Source organism: Poecilia latipinna, unplaced genomic scaffold (genome assembly GCF_001443285.1).
Source record: "Poecilia latipinna isolate Pla-1442-1.1 unplaced genomic scaffold, P_latipinna-1.0 Scaffold989, whole genome shotgun sequence".
Classification (NCBI taxonomy): domain Eukaryota; kingdom Metazoa; phylum Chordata; class Actinopteri; order Cyprinodontiformes; family Poeciliidae; genus Poecilia; species Poecilia latipinna.
Genome location: NW_015113605.1, coordinates 43,945 through 60,244, shown reverse-complemented (window position 1 = coordinate 60,244; position 16,300 = coordinate 43,945). Strand labels below are relative to the sequence as shown.

General features: G+C 38.2%; 2 protein-coding genes and 1 long non-coding RNA gene across 3 annotated transcripts in view; all 3 read right to left on the bottom strand.

Annotated features, from left to right (window-relative positions):
• Positions 1 to 70, bottom strand: part of LOC106958465 (uncharacterized) — a 5,299-nt gene extending 5,229 nt beyond the window's left edge. The window contains exon 1 of the mRNA XM_015050373.1: positions 15 to 70. Coding sequence (XP_014905859.1) covers positions 15 to 20 — 6 coding nt within the window. The 5' untranslated portion in view covers positions 21 to 70. The remainder of the gene's footprint in view (positions 1 to 14) is intronic.
• Positions 71 to 1,193: 1,123 nt separating this feature from the next.
• LOC106958485 (transcription factor E2F6-like) lies at positions 1,194 to 8,588 on the bottom strand. The gene is made up of 10 exons (XM_015050398.1): positions 8,293 to 8,588; positions 6,886 to 7,134; positions 6,761 to 6,807; positions 6,635 to 6,681; positions 5,645 to 5,831; positions 4,944 to 5,099; positions 3,773 to 3,887; positions 3,436 to 3,583; positions 2,434 to 2,485; positions 1,194 to 2,355 (listed from the first exon to the last, which is right to left on the bottom strand). The coding sequence occupies exons 1-9, from the start codon at positions 8,467 to 8,469 to the stop codon at positions 2,460 to 2,462; spliced, it is 1,152 nt and encodes a 383-aa protein (XP_014905884.1). The 5' UTR covers positions 8,470 to 8,588; the 3' UTR covers positions 1,194 to 2,355; positions 2,434 to 2,459.
• Positions 8,589 to 9,522: 934 nt separating this feature from the next.
• LOC106958466 (uncharacterized) lies at positions 9,523 to 16,300 on the bottom strand. The gene is made up of 5 exons (XR_001427158.1): positions 16,099 to 16,300; positions 13,769 to 13,888; positions 13,220 to 13,337; positions 12,331 to 12,495; positions 9,523 to 11,286 (listed from the first exon to the last, which is right to left on the bottom strand). It is a non-coding gene; the product is annotated as an uncharacterized LOC106958466 (long non-coding RNA).

Genomic DNA, 16,300 nt, shown 5'->3' with positions numbered 1-16,300 from the left:
ACCAGAACCAGAACCAACATCTCCTGTCCGTCTATCAGCTGCTGAACTGAGAGACTTTTCTCTGCTGCTGATCTGATTTCCTCGTTACAAGGTATCCTGTCATTTTGCTCTTATCACACTTTTTAGTGACTGACAGAAAACCGCAGAATGAAGCAGTTACATAACTTCAGTTAGAAATGAGCAGATAAACTACATTTAACTGACTTTGTAACATGTTTTAGGATCTGCAGGTGAAGGACAGCAGATCAAGGTTTTATTTCCTCCTTTTTAACCGCATATATTCTGTTCAACTTGTTCTAATTTCCGTTGCCTGAGCAGTCAGAGATAAACTGTCATGCACACCAACAGGATGCGGTTGGTCCACCGACACACAGCAGCTCAGAGACTCTGAGACAGAGCAGATAAACCGAGTCAGAACAGAATCCAAACGGGTCCAACTGAATACATTATAGGAGAGGCAACACTCAAACTAATTTAGAATAAAAATGTTTACTAGAGCATTCACCACTTATACTACAAATCCCAGAATGCTCTGCTGCCGAGGTAGTGTCTATCAGAACCCACCAGCCCCCTCTACTGTTGGCAGTTAATACTGACCTGATGCTCCAACCAGTCGGATCAGTAGAAGAAGAAATGCCAGCTGTCTGGACCAGAGTCCATCAGAGAATCAACCTGAGCTTTAATGATCGTTTCCTTTATGAACGTTCTTTCAAGTCCAGCAGGAAATGGACTTGACTTAGTTATAATCATTATTAGAAGCAAAATAGTTTTGATTTGGTTTTAGAAATTAACATCACAGAAAGTTTTGGTCACTTGATGTGTTCTTAAAATAATTACTTTGAAGTTTATGTGAGAACAAATATGCATTAAACTGTGATATTAGATTTATCTGCGTCTGATTGGCTGTTCAGCATCGTTATGGAGTGACTGAGGCAGTGATACAGGAACTCGGTGCTTTCTCATACCATACACTCTATAGTGCAAGTAAAAAACAAACATGCAAACAGTATTTAATAAATACCTTTATGTCTCAGCACATCTCAAATTAAACGATTAGGTTATTAGTAGGACTGTACAGCTGTTCTTTGCATGCTGTGGAGGTCATTCATTCAGAATGATTTTTAAAAAGTAGTTCAGGTTTTGTTCAAGTAATTTGTACAAACCAGTTTGATTAAAGACAGAAAATGAGGATCATTTCTTGATTCTGAAGTCGAATCTTTTATTGGTTTCAATGTATTTTGCGGATCTCAGAATATATAAAGAAAGTAAGAAGTAAAAAATAATTAAACTTTTTCAGTTCTGCTGACCCCATCTGGATATCTGGTTCCTTCTCTTTCAATCCAAAGTGTTGAAAGAGAAACGGCAGCAACACAAAGGGACATTTTAACATTCAACACGTTTCTATAAAAACTAATTTCTGTTCCTCCTTCATGTTTTTCTATAATGAAAAGTAAAACATTTCAGAAACAAATGTCATGTCTCCAGGTTAATAGAAGAAAATATTTATTCCAGTCTTTCCGCCGTCATTTTGAAGTTACATTCGGAGTAGGGGAGACGTCACACTGTGTGAGGGAAAGCAGTTAATGTAAAACAGGGTTTTTGACTCAATGATTGAGGATTTTCACATTTTAAATGGATGTTAGCGTCTTAATGCTAAAACTAACCACTAAATGGGGTTAGTACTACACAGACTAAATGTGTGTGACGACTAACACCCCTAATATTTTTAAATCAAACATGTACCACAACAGAAAGTTCAAAATATAAAAAAAAATAAATTTTTGCGATATATTCATCCTTTCAGTTATCTTATGAAAGTCTTGCTCTCTCTCGCCGTCCTGCAGCCTGAATGATGTCTCAGTTTCAATTTAAACGGCTTGAAGACACTGAGGAGCGCTTCCCGTTAATGCTTCAAGTGCTGCATTCACAGTACAGAAAAGTATCGGATTTCTGAGTTTCTGACCAGATGTTCACCTCTCCTGCGTCTCCAGTTTGGATAAAAACACCAGAGAGGTTAAAGTTCGAAGGAAAAAAAAGTTGGTTTGAGATCTTCAGTCCATCCACCAGTTACACCAGCAGCTTGTTCTGGTCTCCGTTTACCTCCCAGTTTAACAAAACAATGATAATCAAAGTTTAAATTGTTGAACTGACAAGGTGAGGTGGCTGAGATGATCCAAAGAGGAAGACGGCGGCTTTTGGTTCAGCCAATAGGGGGCGCTGTGGTCCCCGTCAAACAGAAAAACTTTCATCCAGGTTTGAATTTCCAGCCCTTCTGAACACCAACACTGAACATTCAGAGGTTTTCCTGTTCAACCTCAGAGTTCCTTCAGTTTGACGCATCATTGGGTTTTTATCCTACAACAAAGAACAAACAGATGAAATAAACAGATATTTCTGCTTATAAACACAAAAAACGATAATTTCTCCCTTTACCTGCTGAGAAAATCTTCATCCTCTTCCTAGATCTTCATCTTCTTGTTCACCACTAGTGGCAGGTGAATAAAAAACAAACATTTCATCAGTTTTCCTGTTGAGCTTCAGCATTTAAAGAACGTCAGACAGAAAAATAGAGAAATCAACCAATTTAAAGCAAACGGCTTCAGTCAGTAGCTGAGTATTTATCAGTGTAATAAAAACATCTCATGAAATTAATGTAACATTGAAAAATTCATTTATTTCATTCATTTTATTATAAAACATATTTTAAGCATTTCTTTGTTCGTTTTGTGGATTTATTGTTTTTGGTGAAATTAAGGGCTACATCATGAGGAACCCTGCTTACCTGCATGCTGACCCAGGAATACGCATGGAAAGTTAAGTGGAGGGAAAAACTGCTTAGCAATAGAATAATGACAGACTTGAGAGAATTGCGAAGTAAAGCCATTCAAGCCTGTAGGCGAGATTCAAAAAGCAAAAACTGAAGATTTAATCTGAGCTTCAAAGATGAAAAGACGCCGATGTTTCTGAGCACAAACGTCCCAAACGACTGCTGAACCAGAGATAACATCAGAATCACCTTACCTGAACAGGAAAAAATCATCTGGGTTGCTTTTGACAGCCAGTGGCACAAACTCAATCAAAAAATATTGATGGAAAATTTAAAGGAAAGAAAAAATGTGTGGGAAAACGTGCAATTTTTAAGGTACATTTTTAAGGTAGCAAAAAGAAATTTAATAACCGTTTTAGTGCCTGTAGTTAATAAACCTCAAATGTTTAATTAAATTTCTGAAATAAATGTACTTTTCAATTAGATTAGAATTTATTTAGATGCATCTGTATGTGGAGAAATAAGAATATTCTGGAAAATAATTTAGCAGAGATAACGAGTTTATCCTTCAAATTAAGGATAAATTAAAGTGACACAGATGAGTCGAAGTAATATTTAAAATCCACCCTAAGTTTTAGAAATGTTCCAGACTGTTCTGTTCCAGGTACCTTCATCAACCGTACACGCCCTGACGCGACTCTCCAGCGCCGAGAAGGACATGCTGCTGTTTGTGAGTTCAGAGGTCAAAGTTCCCATGTCACAGGTCAGCGCCACGATGGGTCCGTTCTCAGACTTCAGCTGCATCCGAATCCCGTCCTGAAGCGCCGGGACCAGAGAAACAATCAGCTTTAATCTAGTTTCATCATTTCTTCTCGGATAAATCCATCTCTCTGGGATCTGCTGCTCTCCCCTGGGATCTGCTGCTCTCCCCTGGGATCTGCTGCTCTCCCCTGGGATCTGCTGCTCTCCCCTGGGATCTGCTGCTCTCCCCTGGGATCTGCTCACCTCGTCAGGAGGAGGAATGACCAGCTTCGTTTCTGGAGGAGATCTGATGATGATCACCGACTGTTGCTGCAGGGCTCCAAGGCGACGGATGTCATCGCAGCGGATGTAGGCCAGCGTGAAGAAAAGTTAAAGATCAAACGCTTATTAAAAGAACCACGGCTATTTAAACCAGTTGGTCTAAATATGTTGGAATTGCCATTTTAACCTAAAACTTTGTGTTTGGGGTGAGTAAAACCTCATAATTACTTTAGAAATTGTACATCTTCATTGCATTTTCATCTAGGACTTTTTAATGTGTCGCTATGCGTGAGCTATCTGCTGAAGCAAACATCATCTACTGCAGGGGTCACCAACTCCAGTCCTCCAGGGCCATCCTGCAACTTTTAGATTCACCTCTGCTCCAAAATGTCTGACTTCCCTCACCAGCATTCATTCCTCTCTGCAACAGGCTGGAAACGAGCAGATTATTTGATCCAGGTGTGTTTGAGCAGAGACACATCTAAAAGTTACAGGATGGTGGCCCTCGAGGACTGGAGTTGGTGACCCCTGATCTACTGTTTACTATGTTAGCTTCGGCTAGCAACATTAGCAGGAGCTAACAGCATTAGCAGGAGCTAATGCAAAATCAAAACAAAGTGGAAAGAAATGAATAGATGTTGAAATAAAGAATGAAGCATCTTTAAGTTTTGTAACATCACTCTGATAAAGTTGTGAAAATGTTTTGATCCTGATGCGAACCGTAAACAGTTTGAGTTAGAAACTGGAGATCTTCACAGCGTAATGTTGGAAACAAAACTCCAGCGTTTTCTGCCAACTCCCTCATCTTCATCTCCTCTCCTCATTTCTGCATTGTGTTTTACTTCAAATTGAAACGGCTGCACTTCATTGTTGCGCATACTGTTCTGGTTGGACGGCGCTAGCTAGCGCGTAGCAACTTAACATACATCAGCTTCCCAGATACATTGCTATGTAAACAACATGACTAAAAACGCCAGCAATATCTTTATTGTCTTGGTTTTACATCTAAAATAAATATTTTTCAATTGAAGTTCGTATCGTGGATTGAAAAGATCAAACGGCTGCTTCACTATCGCGACATAAACACCAAACCAGCTTCGTATCTGTAAGACATTTGGAAGCAGAAGCTCCTCAGTCAGACTCGGAAGGATATGAAGAGTTCTCCTCATCCTCAGTGAGGTCGAAGAGCTGCTGAGCGCAGGATTTAAAGAGACGGTCCACTTCCTCCTCCATGTCCTTCAGCCCCTGTAGCATCGTCAGGAAGGACAAAGTGTCTCTCCACAGGAAGCTGAAGATGGGACTACTTCCTCTGAACAGAGGAAGAGAGAGAGAAGGAGAGAGAGGTCCTGGTTCAAGGATTTCAGATTTCAGTTTGGACACAAAAACAAAACAAGGAGTTTGGAGGAAACGTTTTAAAAAATGTTTAATATTTAAATTAAAATGTGCTGTGAATTTACTGCAATGTTTCTACTGACATCAGGAAGGATGGAGGGAAGGGAGGGTTAAAGGAAGCAAGGATGGATGGAAGGAAGGAAGGATGAAAAAATGATGGAAGGAAGAAAAACTGGATGGAAACGATCAAGGAAAGAAGGAAGGAAGGATGGATGGAAGGAAACAAAGTAGCAAAAATGAAAGAATTAAATTAAAGGTGAAAAGACATTGAAGGATGGACACACAGAACCAGAACCAGATGGACCATTTCCAGTCTGCGGTACTGGTTGAACTGGTTTTATGGCTGAACTGGTTTTAATCAGGAATGTCTTCCATCCTCTGTGACCTGAACGTTTCTCTCCTGATCTCATTCCTGAATCTTTTAAAAAGAGACTCTGAACAGAACCGATTCCAGCCACTTACATCCACCGGACCCGCTCATCCGAGTCGCTCTGGACGAGTCCGATGCCCTGCAGGACGTCCACGACGCTCTGGACTCGGTGCGTTTGGGTCTGGAGCTTCTCCGCCGCCTCTCTGACGTCCAGCGAGGCGTCTGGGTCGGCCATGAGCAGCTGGAGGAAACCCCGCGTGAGCCGGGTCAGAGGAGTACCTGGAGACGGAACCGCTGTGACGTTACCGCGGCAACAGAGCCAGGCTGGTTTAGCACTTAATCAGTAGCATGATTCAAACAAAACAAATGACTTTACTCAGGTTACTTTGGTCTGATATTAAAATATTATCAATGCATCGATGTGAAACCTTGGGGCAAAGTTCAATATTTATATTGAATGGTTGATTTCCAATATTCACCAATATTTCCATAACTTTGCACACAGTTTAAAATGTCAACCCAGTTTCATTTATCGGACCGGTACCGATGTTAATGCTGATATATCAGGAATCACCTGAAAACAGGTTCATGAGCTGAAACAAGAAGAAATGAAGGATGGAAGAGAGCAGGGAAGGAAGCATGGATTAACAGATGGAAGGAACGATGAAAAGATGGATGAAAAGATGAAAATAAAGAAGCAAAGAAAGATGAAAGGATGGGAGAATAAAAAGGATAATGAATGAAAGCAATGTAGGACGGAAGAAAGGAAGGAAAGATGATTAGAGGAAGCAATGAAGGATGGATGAAAGGATGCAAGGAGGGGAGGGTGAAAGGAAGGAAGCAGATGTTAAAGCTGATATATTGTGACTTTCTATAAACATTAAATATTCCGAAAATCAGCAAAAAGAAAAAGAAGAAATCAATAACGGAGGAAAAGAATCCAGGATGTGATTTGCAAAATTTCCAGCCATCAAAATAAATAGATATTTATCCCATAATTATTAGTTAGAATATAAACACTGATAGTTATTAGTTAGAACATTTATCCCATAATTATTAGAAACTAATTTGTTGTGACTCACCTTCTCTGATGAACCAGCCGGTCGTTTCATCCTGAGGACAGAATTCACTGGAGAAAAGGAAACAAATATTATTTAGATTTCTCTGTAATTTGGTAAACTTGACCCGGTTTCTGAGGTGTGTGGTACCTTTTCACATCAGGTTCTGATGGATTCTGAGCAGGTCTGTTTGGATTCTGGAGATCAGAAACCAGATTTTATGATTTTATCTCACATTAAAGATCCGATGAAAGATGTAGAAACTGACTCCAGACCTGCTCTGGTGCCTCATCTTCATCCTCCTCCTCTTCTTCACCCCAGCCGCCGGTCGCCCACTGTTCCTCTTCCAGTAACGGGTCGGCGCCGGTCGGGAACTGTGGCCCGTCCAGATAAGGAGGCATGATGGGAATAGCGTCGCTCCGAACGTCGTTTCCTGAAATATCCTCCGGCAGGAAGTGATCCTCACAGATAAAATGCTGCTCAGACGGATCCTTATCGGTTTCCCTCAACGCCGCCAGCCATACCTGGGAGACGAGGAGGCAAGGAGGGAGGTGAGGAGACGAGGAGGAATGAGAGGAGAAGAAAGAATGAATGACAAATTAAGAGAAAATGAAATGATAAAATACAAAGAAGGATGAAAGAAAAGCAAACATAAGGAGAGGAAGGAGGGAAGGAAAGAAGGACACAATAAAGATGGAAGGAGAAAAAGGAAGGGAACAAAGTAGGACAGAGAGAAGAATCCAAGGAAGGAAACAAGAAGGAAAACCAGGAAAAATGGGAGAAAGAAATAAAACAGGGAAGGTTATAAGTAATGAGGGAGGGAAACAAGGAAGTAAAAAAGGATTAAAAGAAAGACAAAAAGAGAGGGTGGCGAGGAAACAAGAAAGGATGGAGAGAGACAAGGAAGGTCACAAAGTAAAAGAGAAGAAAGTAAACAAGAGAGGAAATATGGAATAATGGTAAGAAAAAAGAAAATGCAAAATGAAAGGAAAAGAAAAAAAGAAAAGAGTGTAAGGAAAGAAGGACAAAGTAAAGGATGAAAGGAAAAACAAACAAGGAAGGAAGGATCCAATGAAGGAAATAAGACAGGATACATGGGAAGATAGGAGGAGAGAAGGACATAAGGAAGGAAGGAAGCAGAATGGAAGGAAAGGAGGGCAGAATGAAAAGTAGGAAGATGTAAGGAAATAGGAAATGACAAGGAGGAGGAAAGGATGCAAAAATAAATAGATGAAGGAGAGATTGAGGGGCACAATGTAGGACAGGACGAAAGGCAGGAAAAGAAAGAAAAGAAGGGATAATAGGACGGGTAAAGAAGACCAAAGAAATGAAGAACAAATGGAAGTAAACACAAAAAGAAACATAAAAAGATAGAAGAACACAAAAAAGAAAGAATGGGAACGAGAAGAGTAGGACAGATGGAAGGACACAACAATAGAAGATGTTAACACAATTAAGATCAAAATGAAGGAAAGACAGACGGAAACATGTTATAATGAAGAAGTGCAGAAAGAAGGAAACACTTCCAGACATTGGGATAGGGAATAAATCTTGGAAATGCACATTTTCCCTATTTTTCTACTGTCATTAGACTTTTTAAAGACCAGGAAATATACTGAACCAAACAGGGAAAACAACAGCTACTTCAGGGCTTGGACTACTTCCCGAAGCCTCCGCCGTACCTTGACTCGGTCCGGAGATGTGGGGAACCTGAAGAACCTTTTCGGTCCTCGCTTCAAGGCGCCCCGGCTCACGGTCCCCATGCGGCTCGGACACCCGGACACGACGCACCGCCACATGATGTTGAACACCGGCTTGCTTTCCTTCCGAATCCAGCGAGAAGCGGCGGCAGGGATCATGTTTCGGCTGGAAGACCGGGGGTAAAACTTCAGGAAAAACACATCCACATTCCCGCCACATGCAGTCTGTTTACGTCGCGCGCCTCAGGAAATTATCAGGTCTCTGATCCGGAAGTACAAGTTTTTTTTATGGCGGTTGGCTGGGCAACTGTGATGCTGTATTACCGCCACCTACTGGGCTGGAGTATGGACAGTAGCTACACAGAAAAAAACAACCTAATGCTGAGAACTTAATTCAACTTCGCATTAATAAACTAAATTCTCTCTATTAAGTTTGTATTTTTCAAAAATAACTTAATTTAGCCTTTATTATTATTATTATTACTGGGATGGAGAAAGAGAAAGAAATAAGATGTAATAAATAAATGAATGACTGAAATACTGAAGTACATGAATAGGAGTTGCTAGCTATTATGCCCAGTTGAATGCACTGAGCAAGTAGTCCATCAGGGGTCGCCAAAAGCTTTTCAGTTTTGCCATTAAGTGCACCGAGACTCTCCTTTGGAATAATGTCAAATATTTCCCTGTACCATTGAGTTATGCTAGCTTCAACACAAATTCAGTTTCACAAAACACAGTTGTGACTTTAAAATAATAGTTCTTTAGTCAGCTTTTATTTATCTAGCAAAGGCAACCCCAACAGACACTTTTCTTAATTTGACCTTTTACTTCACTGATCAATCCCAATAACATTATCAATTGTAAATGTAATATTCATTGTTCTTTCTTTTGGGAACTGCCTTCTTTCTGATTCATAAGTAGTACATTCCATAAAAATATGATGAACTTTAAGAAGTTTTTACATCCACCGTTTTGTCATACAGTTTCTAAACTTTATAATTATTTTCAGGTTTTTTTGGCCACACTTACACGACTCAGAACAAATAAATTTTAATATCAAATAAAGATAACATGAGGAGATACAAAAATGTTTTGAAACTATTAAGGGGAAAAAATAACCAAACAAACCTGATATCTGAATAAAAACTACAGTAAAAATGTCAAATCAAATCATATTTGTTGTTTTTTTTTATCAAAGTGAATAAATCCTTATAAAGTGGATTAATTTTTATTGCATATATGCAAACAGATCAATACAAGTTTAGAAGGGACTTCAACATCAAGGAGTAGAAAAAATACATACAAAGTGAAAACAGATTGCAATAATGTAATAGAAAACATGTGGTTTGAATGTGGTCAAAGGCACAGAAAAATGTTGATCAGACACAGATTTAGTTTCAGAAGCACATTAAAGACTCAGAGGGGAAAAATCACGAGAGCTTGAAATTCACCAAAAGTTTGTTGAACCTGTTTCTCTGAAGCAAACCCTGAACAGACTAATGCACTTCAGGTTATACACAAAGTGTCTAATTTCCCATAAACATAAGAAATAGTCTGAGGACGTTCATCATAGAGAAGAAATGTATTTGTACATATTATGTAAAATCTTCCTTCCATTTTTCATTGTTTCCTTTCTTCATCATGCATAAAAAAACATATTTTACTTGCATTTCAGATTTTTCAAATCCATAAATAACAGTGACTCATTTAGAGAAACAGTTAATTCCACTTTTATCACAAAGTAGTTAATAATTGTGCTTATAACGCTACAATTAGATGAAAAAAATCAGTTCTCTTATGAACATATAGCATCCATCTACCCTGTCCTTGTTGCAACAACAGAGAAAAGCTTTTGACATTTTACCAAAGTGAAGCGGTCCATCATGGGAGGGAAACATGAATGAAAAATTATATTTCAACACTTTTTGCAAATAAATTTGACTGCAAATGTAATTCAAATGTAATCCAACGCCTTTTATGGTTTTTAATCCCCAAAAGGTTTAAATATCTAAATATTTAGTTGGCAAAGTATTATTTGAAGCTATATATAGTATTTAGTTTGGAGCTACCTATTTAGTTTCTAACCAAATATTTAGCTGCACTCAATTGCTTGATAATGAAATATTTAGTTTGTTGCTAAATATTTAGTTTACAACCCAAATATTTAACTTCAAATTAAATATTTAGCTTTACTCAATATGTAACTTGTAAACTGGATATTTAGTCTTTAACCTAAATTTAGCTTGTTTGTTAAATATTAAGCTAAACTTTTAGTTTCAAACTAAATATTTAGCTTCATTCCATTACTTGATAACTAAATATTTAGTTTGAATGTAAATATTTTGTTTCCTACTTAAATACTTGTCTTCAAACTAAATATTTAGATTAGCCCATAGCCAGAATCATCTCATTTCTGGTTCAGCATTTTTTATTCCACTCCTACTCATTTGTTAAAGATTACAAACTGCACACTGAGGTTTTGTCTAATAGTCGCCATGTTTACTATAGAGAACACAGAGACACTGAGGAGTCATGAGCTGAACCCAAAGCCAGCAGAAAGTGGTTCAGTGAAGGTGGAGATGTGTGTCGGATGAGACCCTGTAGCAGGACAGGATGCCAGCCGAACAGTCCACACACACGGCCACTCTGTGGGATCCGGACGGGATGAATATCTGACTGTTCCTCCCATCCCACCATCAGAGCAGCTCAGCCTCCAGGAAAGATCATTCTCTCCAAACAGTCATTCCTCTTTCCTTTCCTCCTGACTCATCTGTAACTGACGGCTCTGCGAACTCCTCCTTTCCACTCCACCTCCCAGTAACAGCGACCAGGCAGGGCGTTTCCACACAGCAGCTGCCAGAAGTCGAATCTTTCTGGATGATCCGAATACGGCTGCTTCGCTTTAACCAGCGTCATCTTCCGATTGTTTCAGGTGTTTGTTCACAGAGTTTGTGTCTAGTTCAAGTTCACAGAAATCTGATGGAGGGAAACAGTAGAGCAGAAATTGTTAATGACTCATCTGGGTTTGTTTCTTACTGGATTTATTGCTCAGTAACATAATAATACCCAAATATGGAACATTTACTCGTTTGTTTCACTTGAAAAAACCAGGCAACATGTGATGTGTAACATGTTTCACATGTAAACATTATATAATTTAGCAATACCTGAATGTTTTCCCATATAGTTTATACTTTATATTTGTGAAATGTATGCAACACATAAAACAAAAGTATGGAATTGCACATGTGGAATATGTTCACATGTGCAAATGGCATAATAAAATAACACCGGAAGCACATGTGAGGAATCTTAGACTTGTGGAACGTGTTCACATATAAAAGTTGTATGATGTGGTGACCCCTGAAGAACATGTGAGCAGCCTTCCACATGTGCAACGTTTTCACATGTGCAAATTTCACTATTTAGCAACATCTGTTGGACATTTGGAAATCATCCATGTGAAACCTTTTTTTCATGCGTTTCACACGGAAAAAGAAAATGACATCATGAAGAAACACTTCTGTTCTTTTTAGTGTTAACTATCTAGTATGCTAAACCACACTACTAACTTATTAATAAAGGCCAGTGTTTAAATGAGATTAAATCACAAACTGTTTTGCAAAACTTGCACTTCTGAAATCCGGGTTTCAACCTGTCTGTATATTGTTTAAGCAGGTAATTTGTATGAAATTTTTATTTCCCTGGAGGAGACGAGTCTTGCCTATTTTTAAAGAAAAAATGAAATAGCAGGAGAGAAAACATGGAAAGTGACTGTGTCCTTGGTTATGGTGCCGTTTAGACCAACCAGTTGTCATACGACTTGTATTGTATATTGATTATATTAGATTTTAGAGAAATATTTAACTAAAAAAAGACAGAAAACTTTACTTTTTTGTGAGATAGGGATCATTTATTGGAAAAGTTTATGTTGAACTAAATGGGCTTCACTAAAGCCGAGTCTTTCATTGGAAACTCATCTATTCATCATCCAGATTACAAGAAGATTCTGGTCCTTACCGGAGAGTTTCCAGCCTCCAGTCTGGATTCTCTAATCCACTAGACAGAAGTTTGACTCCTGAGTCTTCGGGGTGATTGTAGCTCAGGTGCAGCTCTCTCAGGTAGGAGGGGCAGGAGCTCAGAGCCGAGACCAGGGAAGACGGACGACATTCCTGCTACTGCTGACTAGACAGAAACAAGGAAAGGTTTCAGTCTGCTGTCACGCATTTACCGATCTGAGTCTGGGACGGGCTTCGAACATTGTTTTTCACTTTTATCATAACTTTACTTCTGTATCAACTGGAACCGTTTGTTTGGGATGAGAGAGTCACTTCTAGGCTTCAGATTTTAATGCTCTCGGTTGTAATTTCTGTCATGTAAAGTTAATTAGAATAAATCTGATGAACGTCGTGTTTTTCCATCACACATTCTCTGACCTTGTTTGGAACTAAAATGTTTTGTGTCTCTGGAAACTTGTGAAATGTTTCCTGGTGAAACTGGATTGGCAGGAACCAGAAAGGAATGCCTGGATTGTCACGAACCTCTGCTGATGTTAGACGTTCACACAGGCAGAGGGGAAGGAATATTAGTGGAAATATAAAGAACATAATTAAAACCTCTGGTTGAAACTCCAGATCTACTTCATGTTCATGAGGGCAGGGAATCTAATCCAGTGTCTTTAATATTGTGCAGCCTCTGTTTTTCTTCGCTCAGATCCTCTTCTTTAGGCAGCGTTACACTTTGTGTCAAGGATTTTTTCTTAGTTTGTCTCATGACAGATTATTCGATTTCAGGATTTTGTAGACAAGCTGTTCCCGTGTTACAATTCAGAAACTTGAAAATATAATGACACATTTTCTTTCCCTTGTTTTCATTGTAAAACAGGAAGAGATCATAACAGGAAACTTACTGTTTGTTTGTAATCTACGTCTCTGTCCATTGATATTTTTCGCTTGAGCAAACACTTGAATCCAGCCTTGGCTTGAGGTTCTGGTTCAGCAGCGTCCATCTTGAATTCTTGCTGAGAACTTTAGCGAAACAGAAAACCAGATGATGTTCAGATATTTATGCACAAGTCAGGAAACCAAGATTTTATGCCAGAAGCTAATTTGCATTATAAATGATCAACAACTTGCTGAATTGCAGATTGTAAGGTAATGCATCACAAAAATCACGTTAAAAGCTAAAAGTGGTGATGTGTAGTTTTTGAAAGGTGCAAGTTAAGCAGTTAATTCAGCTCAGCTTCATCTTCCTGCTAAGAAAACACAGTAAAAACTAAATGTTTAAAATCTTACACATTTCAGAAAAACTCCAGGCTGTTTAAATAAAAATAATCCATCAAGATTATCTCCCAAATACTTCCTTAGTGTAATTTGGCTTTTCTTTTTATCCGTCTTAAGTTTTTTCAATACCAAATAAAGTCACATAAACTGACAGCTATACATCTAAACAGACTTACCTCTGGTTCTTCAGTTCTGAATATTTATCCATTGATGTTTTACACTCAACTGGTTTCTTGGATTGAGCTTCAGCTTGAAGTTCTTGTCCAGCAGAATCCATTTCATGTCTCTGCACTGACCTTCAATAGAACAGGAAACAGGATGTCAGGCCGACGTTCAGAGGCTCCTGCACACTTAACTTGATACGACTGATGTGATTTAAGTTTCAAAAACAGAAAACTGTATCAGTGGACACAGTTCAGAAAATATAACATTTAACTGGTGCAAAACGAGTCACTTCACTGCCATCAGAACATTTAGATACCATGAGCCTTCAGATAAATACAGTTTATGCATCTAGTTATTTTTAAACTGTTTCCTTTTAGGTTTGGTTTGTTATGGCATTGAAAAGCACCGAACATGAATGGAATGAAATATTTCAGCAAAACCTTCAACAGGCGAGAGATCCTGAAATCTTTTAGTTTAGTTGTGTTTGATCTTTGTTCCATATTTGTTTAGTGAAACTGATCATGACAAAGTTTCCTGGTTATTCAACAATCCAGGTAAAACGTAAATGAACCAACCATGTCGTGTTTGTTTAAACCTGCCAAACCAGTTGTTTTGTTTCACAAGTCAGATGATAAATAGTTTTATTATCTCTGCTGATTATCAGTAAATTGTTTTCATCTTGTCACAGATCATTATGTAAGAACTTCCTCATAGCATCTATATTAGAAATACAACCTTGATACAATTATTTTAATTCTATTTTGCGTTTGGGTTATTTCTGCAGCACTAAGACTTAAGGCAACATGTTAAGAAAAATGTTCAACATTCAGTCACATTTTCTCTGTATAAATGTAGAAGCAAATTTTTAAATAATTGTTCAAAGCTCTGGATCAACTACAGCATTCAATTATAATGCTGTCCATATCATAACATATTGATATGTTCTTCATATCAACGAACAGAAGGGTCAGAATTTCTCCTGTTCGTTGCAAAACAAGACGTAGTTGTATTTGGCCCAAAAATTATTCAAGGTCATCATTTATTTTTACTTTTGTTTTGTCATTTTTTGCCGTTGTGCGTTACTGTAATGGTGGCAAACAAATAAAACTTGCCTCACATATTTAAAGTCAACCAGTCACTGAACCCAGAAATAGAAGTTGAATAGAGCTGAACATCTGAGCAGATTCAGTTCAACCCTTCAGACAGACAGAGTTCTGGTTGGCACCCGGTCAGAACCGAGAGTTGATCTGAAGTTTAACACCTGCTGTCAGAATCATTCAGAGTTCACACGCAAACACACACACACACACACACACACACACACACACACACACACACACACACACACACACACACACACAGTTTTGTATATCTTCAGGATCTTCAGAATCAGCCTTTATTGTCAATGCATAGAAACACAACAAAGTTAATTTCAGTGCAAAGACAAGAAAAGACAAACATCATGATGGCACCAGGTGCCTGAGGCTGCAGCCATCATGGAAAATAAAGATAAAACCACAAGAGTAGATGGAGGGGAAATAATCACCTCACAAAAAAAGATGCAACGACATCAATAATTATTTATTAAAGGCTCAAAATATATTTAATACATATTTGGCCAGTTATTTATATTTTGTATCATTATGATCTTAAATCACAAAAGGTTTGATTAACCATTAAGCTTAATAGTTTTCATTATTTGCTTTTCCCCCCATGTTTAAATAAGATCAACCTTTTCACCGTCCATCTAAACTATTATTGTCTTACTTTTATTTTACAGAATCTGATCTGCTCATTATAATTTAAAAAATGTATTTTTGCATTCAGTAGCTGCATTATGCAGCAGTGGTCTGATTTTCTTAAGTTACCCAAGTTAAATATAGAAAAGTTAAAAATTTTTTGTCAGTATTGTTCAGGAACAGTTAAAGTTAATCTAAATCTGTCATAAGGCACTAAGAAAATGTTTAACACATCTGTTCACACACTGAGGCTCTGAAGGTCCAATGAAATTATTTTTACATCTCCAAAGTAACAGAAAAAAATTTGTATTAGTTTTTGTACAGATTAATATTTTGAGTCCTGCTTTTCCACATTTTTGACCTTTTTGAAAGGGAATCGATTTAAAAAGAGAAGAACAGTATTTGTCTTACACACTTCTATAACTATAGCAAAAGTTATACAGTAAAATACATTTTACAGGATGAAAACATCAATCATGAGATTTTAACTATAGAATAGCTTTTCGTCGTAACTTATCCCTTAATACTTCCAGCTGTTTGCCATGAACCTTTCTGATCCGGTCTAGATCCAGCTTTCACCGGGATGATTCACCTGAACTCACCTTCAGGTCGATCTGCAGAAACTTTCCGCCGTCATCTGTCAGAGTATCCGGAGAGAAGAAGCGTGAAGTCTGCGAGGATTTCATTTCATCACATCCTCATAACTTCAGAGAACAAATCCAAACGCATCTCTGACGTCAAAACTAGTTTGACTAGTGCCACAAATCCTGGTGTAGTTCTACATGTCGTTCACTAGGTGGTGCT

Coding starts and splice junctions, on each gene's coding strand:
- LOC106958485 (XM_015050398.1), bottom strand. CDS start 8,469: ATGATCCCTGCCGCCGCTTCTCGCTGGATTCGGAAGGAAAGCAAGCCG. Junction 6,682..6,760: donor TCAGAACCTGATGTGAAAAG/GTACCACACACC, acceptor CCTTTTCTCCAG/TGAATTCTGTCCTCAGGATG. Junction 5,100..5,644: donor GATGAGCGGGTCCGGTGGAT/GTAAGTGGCTGG, acceptor TCCTCTGTTCAG/AGGAAGTAGTCCCATCTTCA.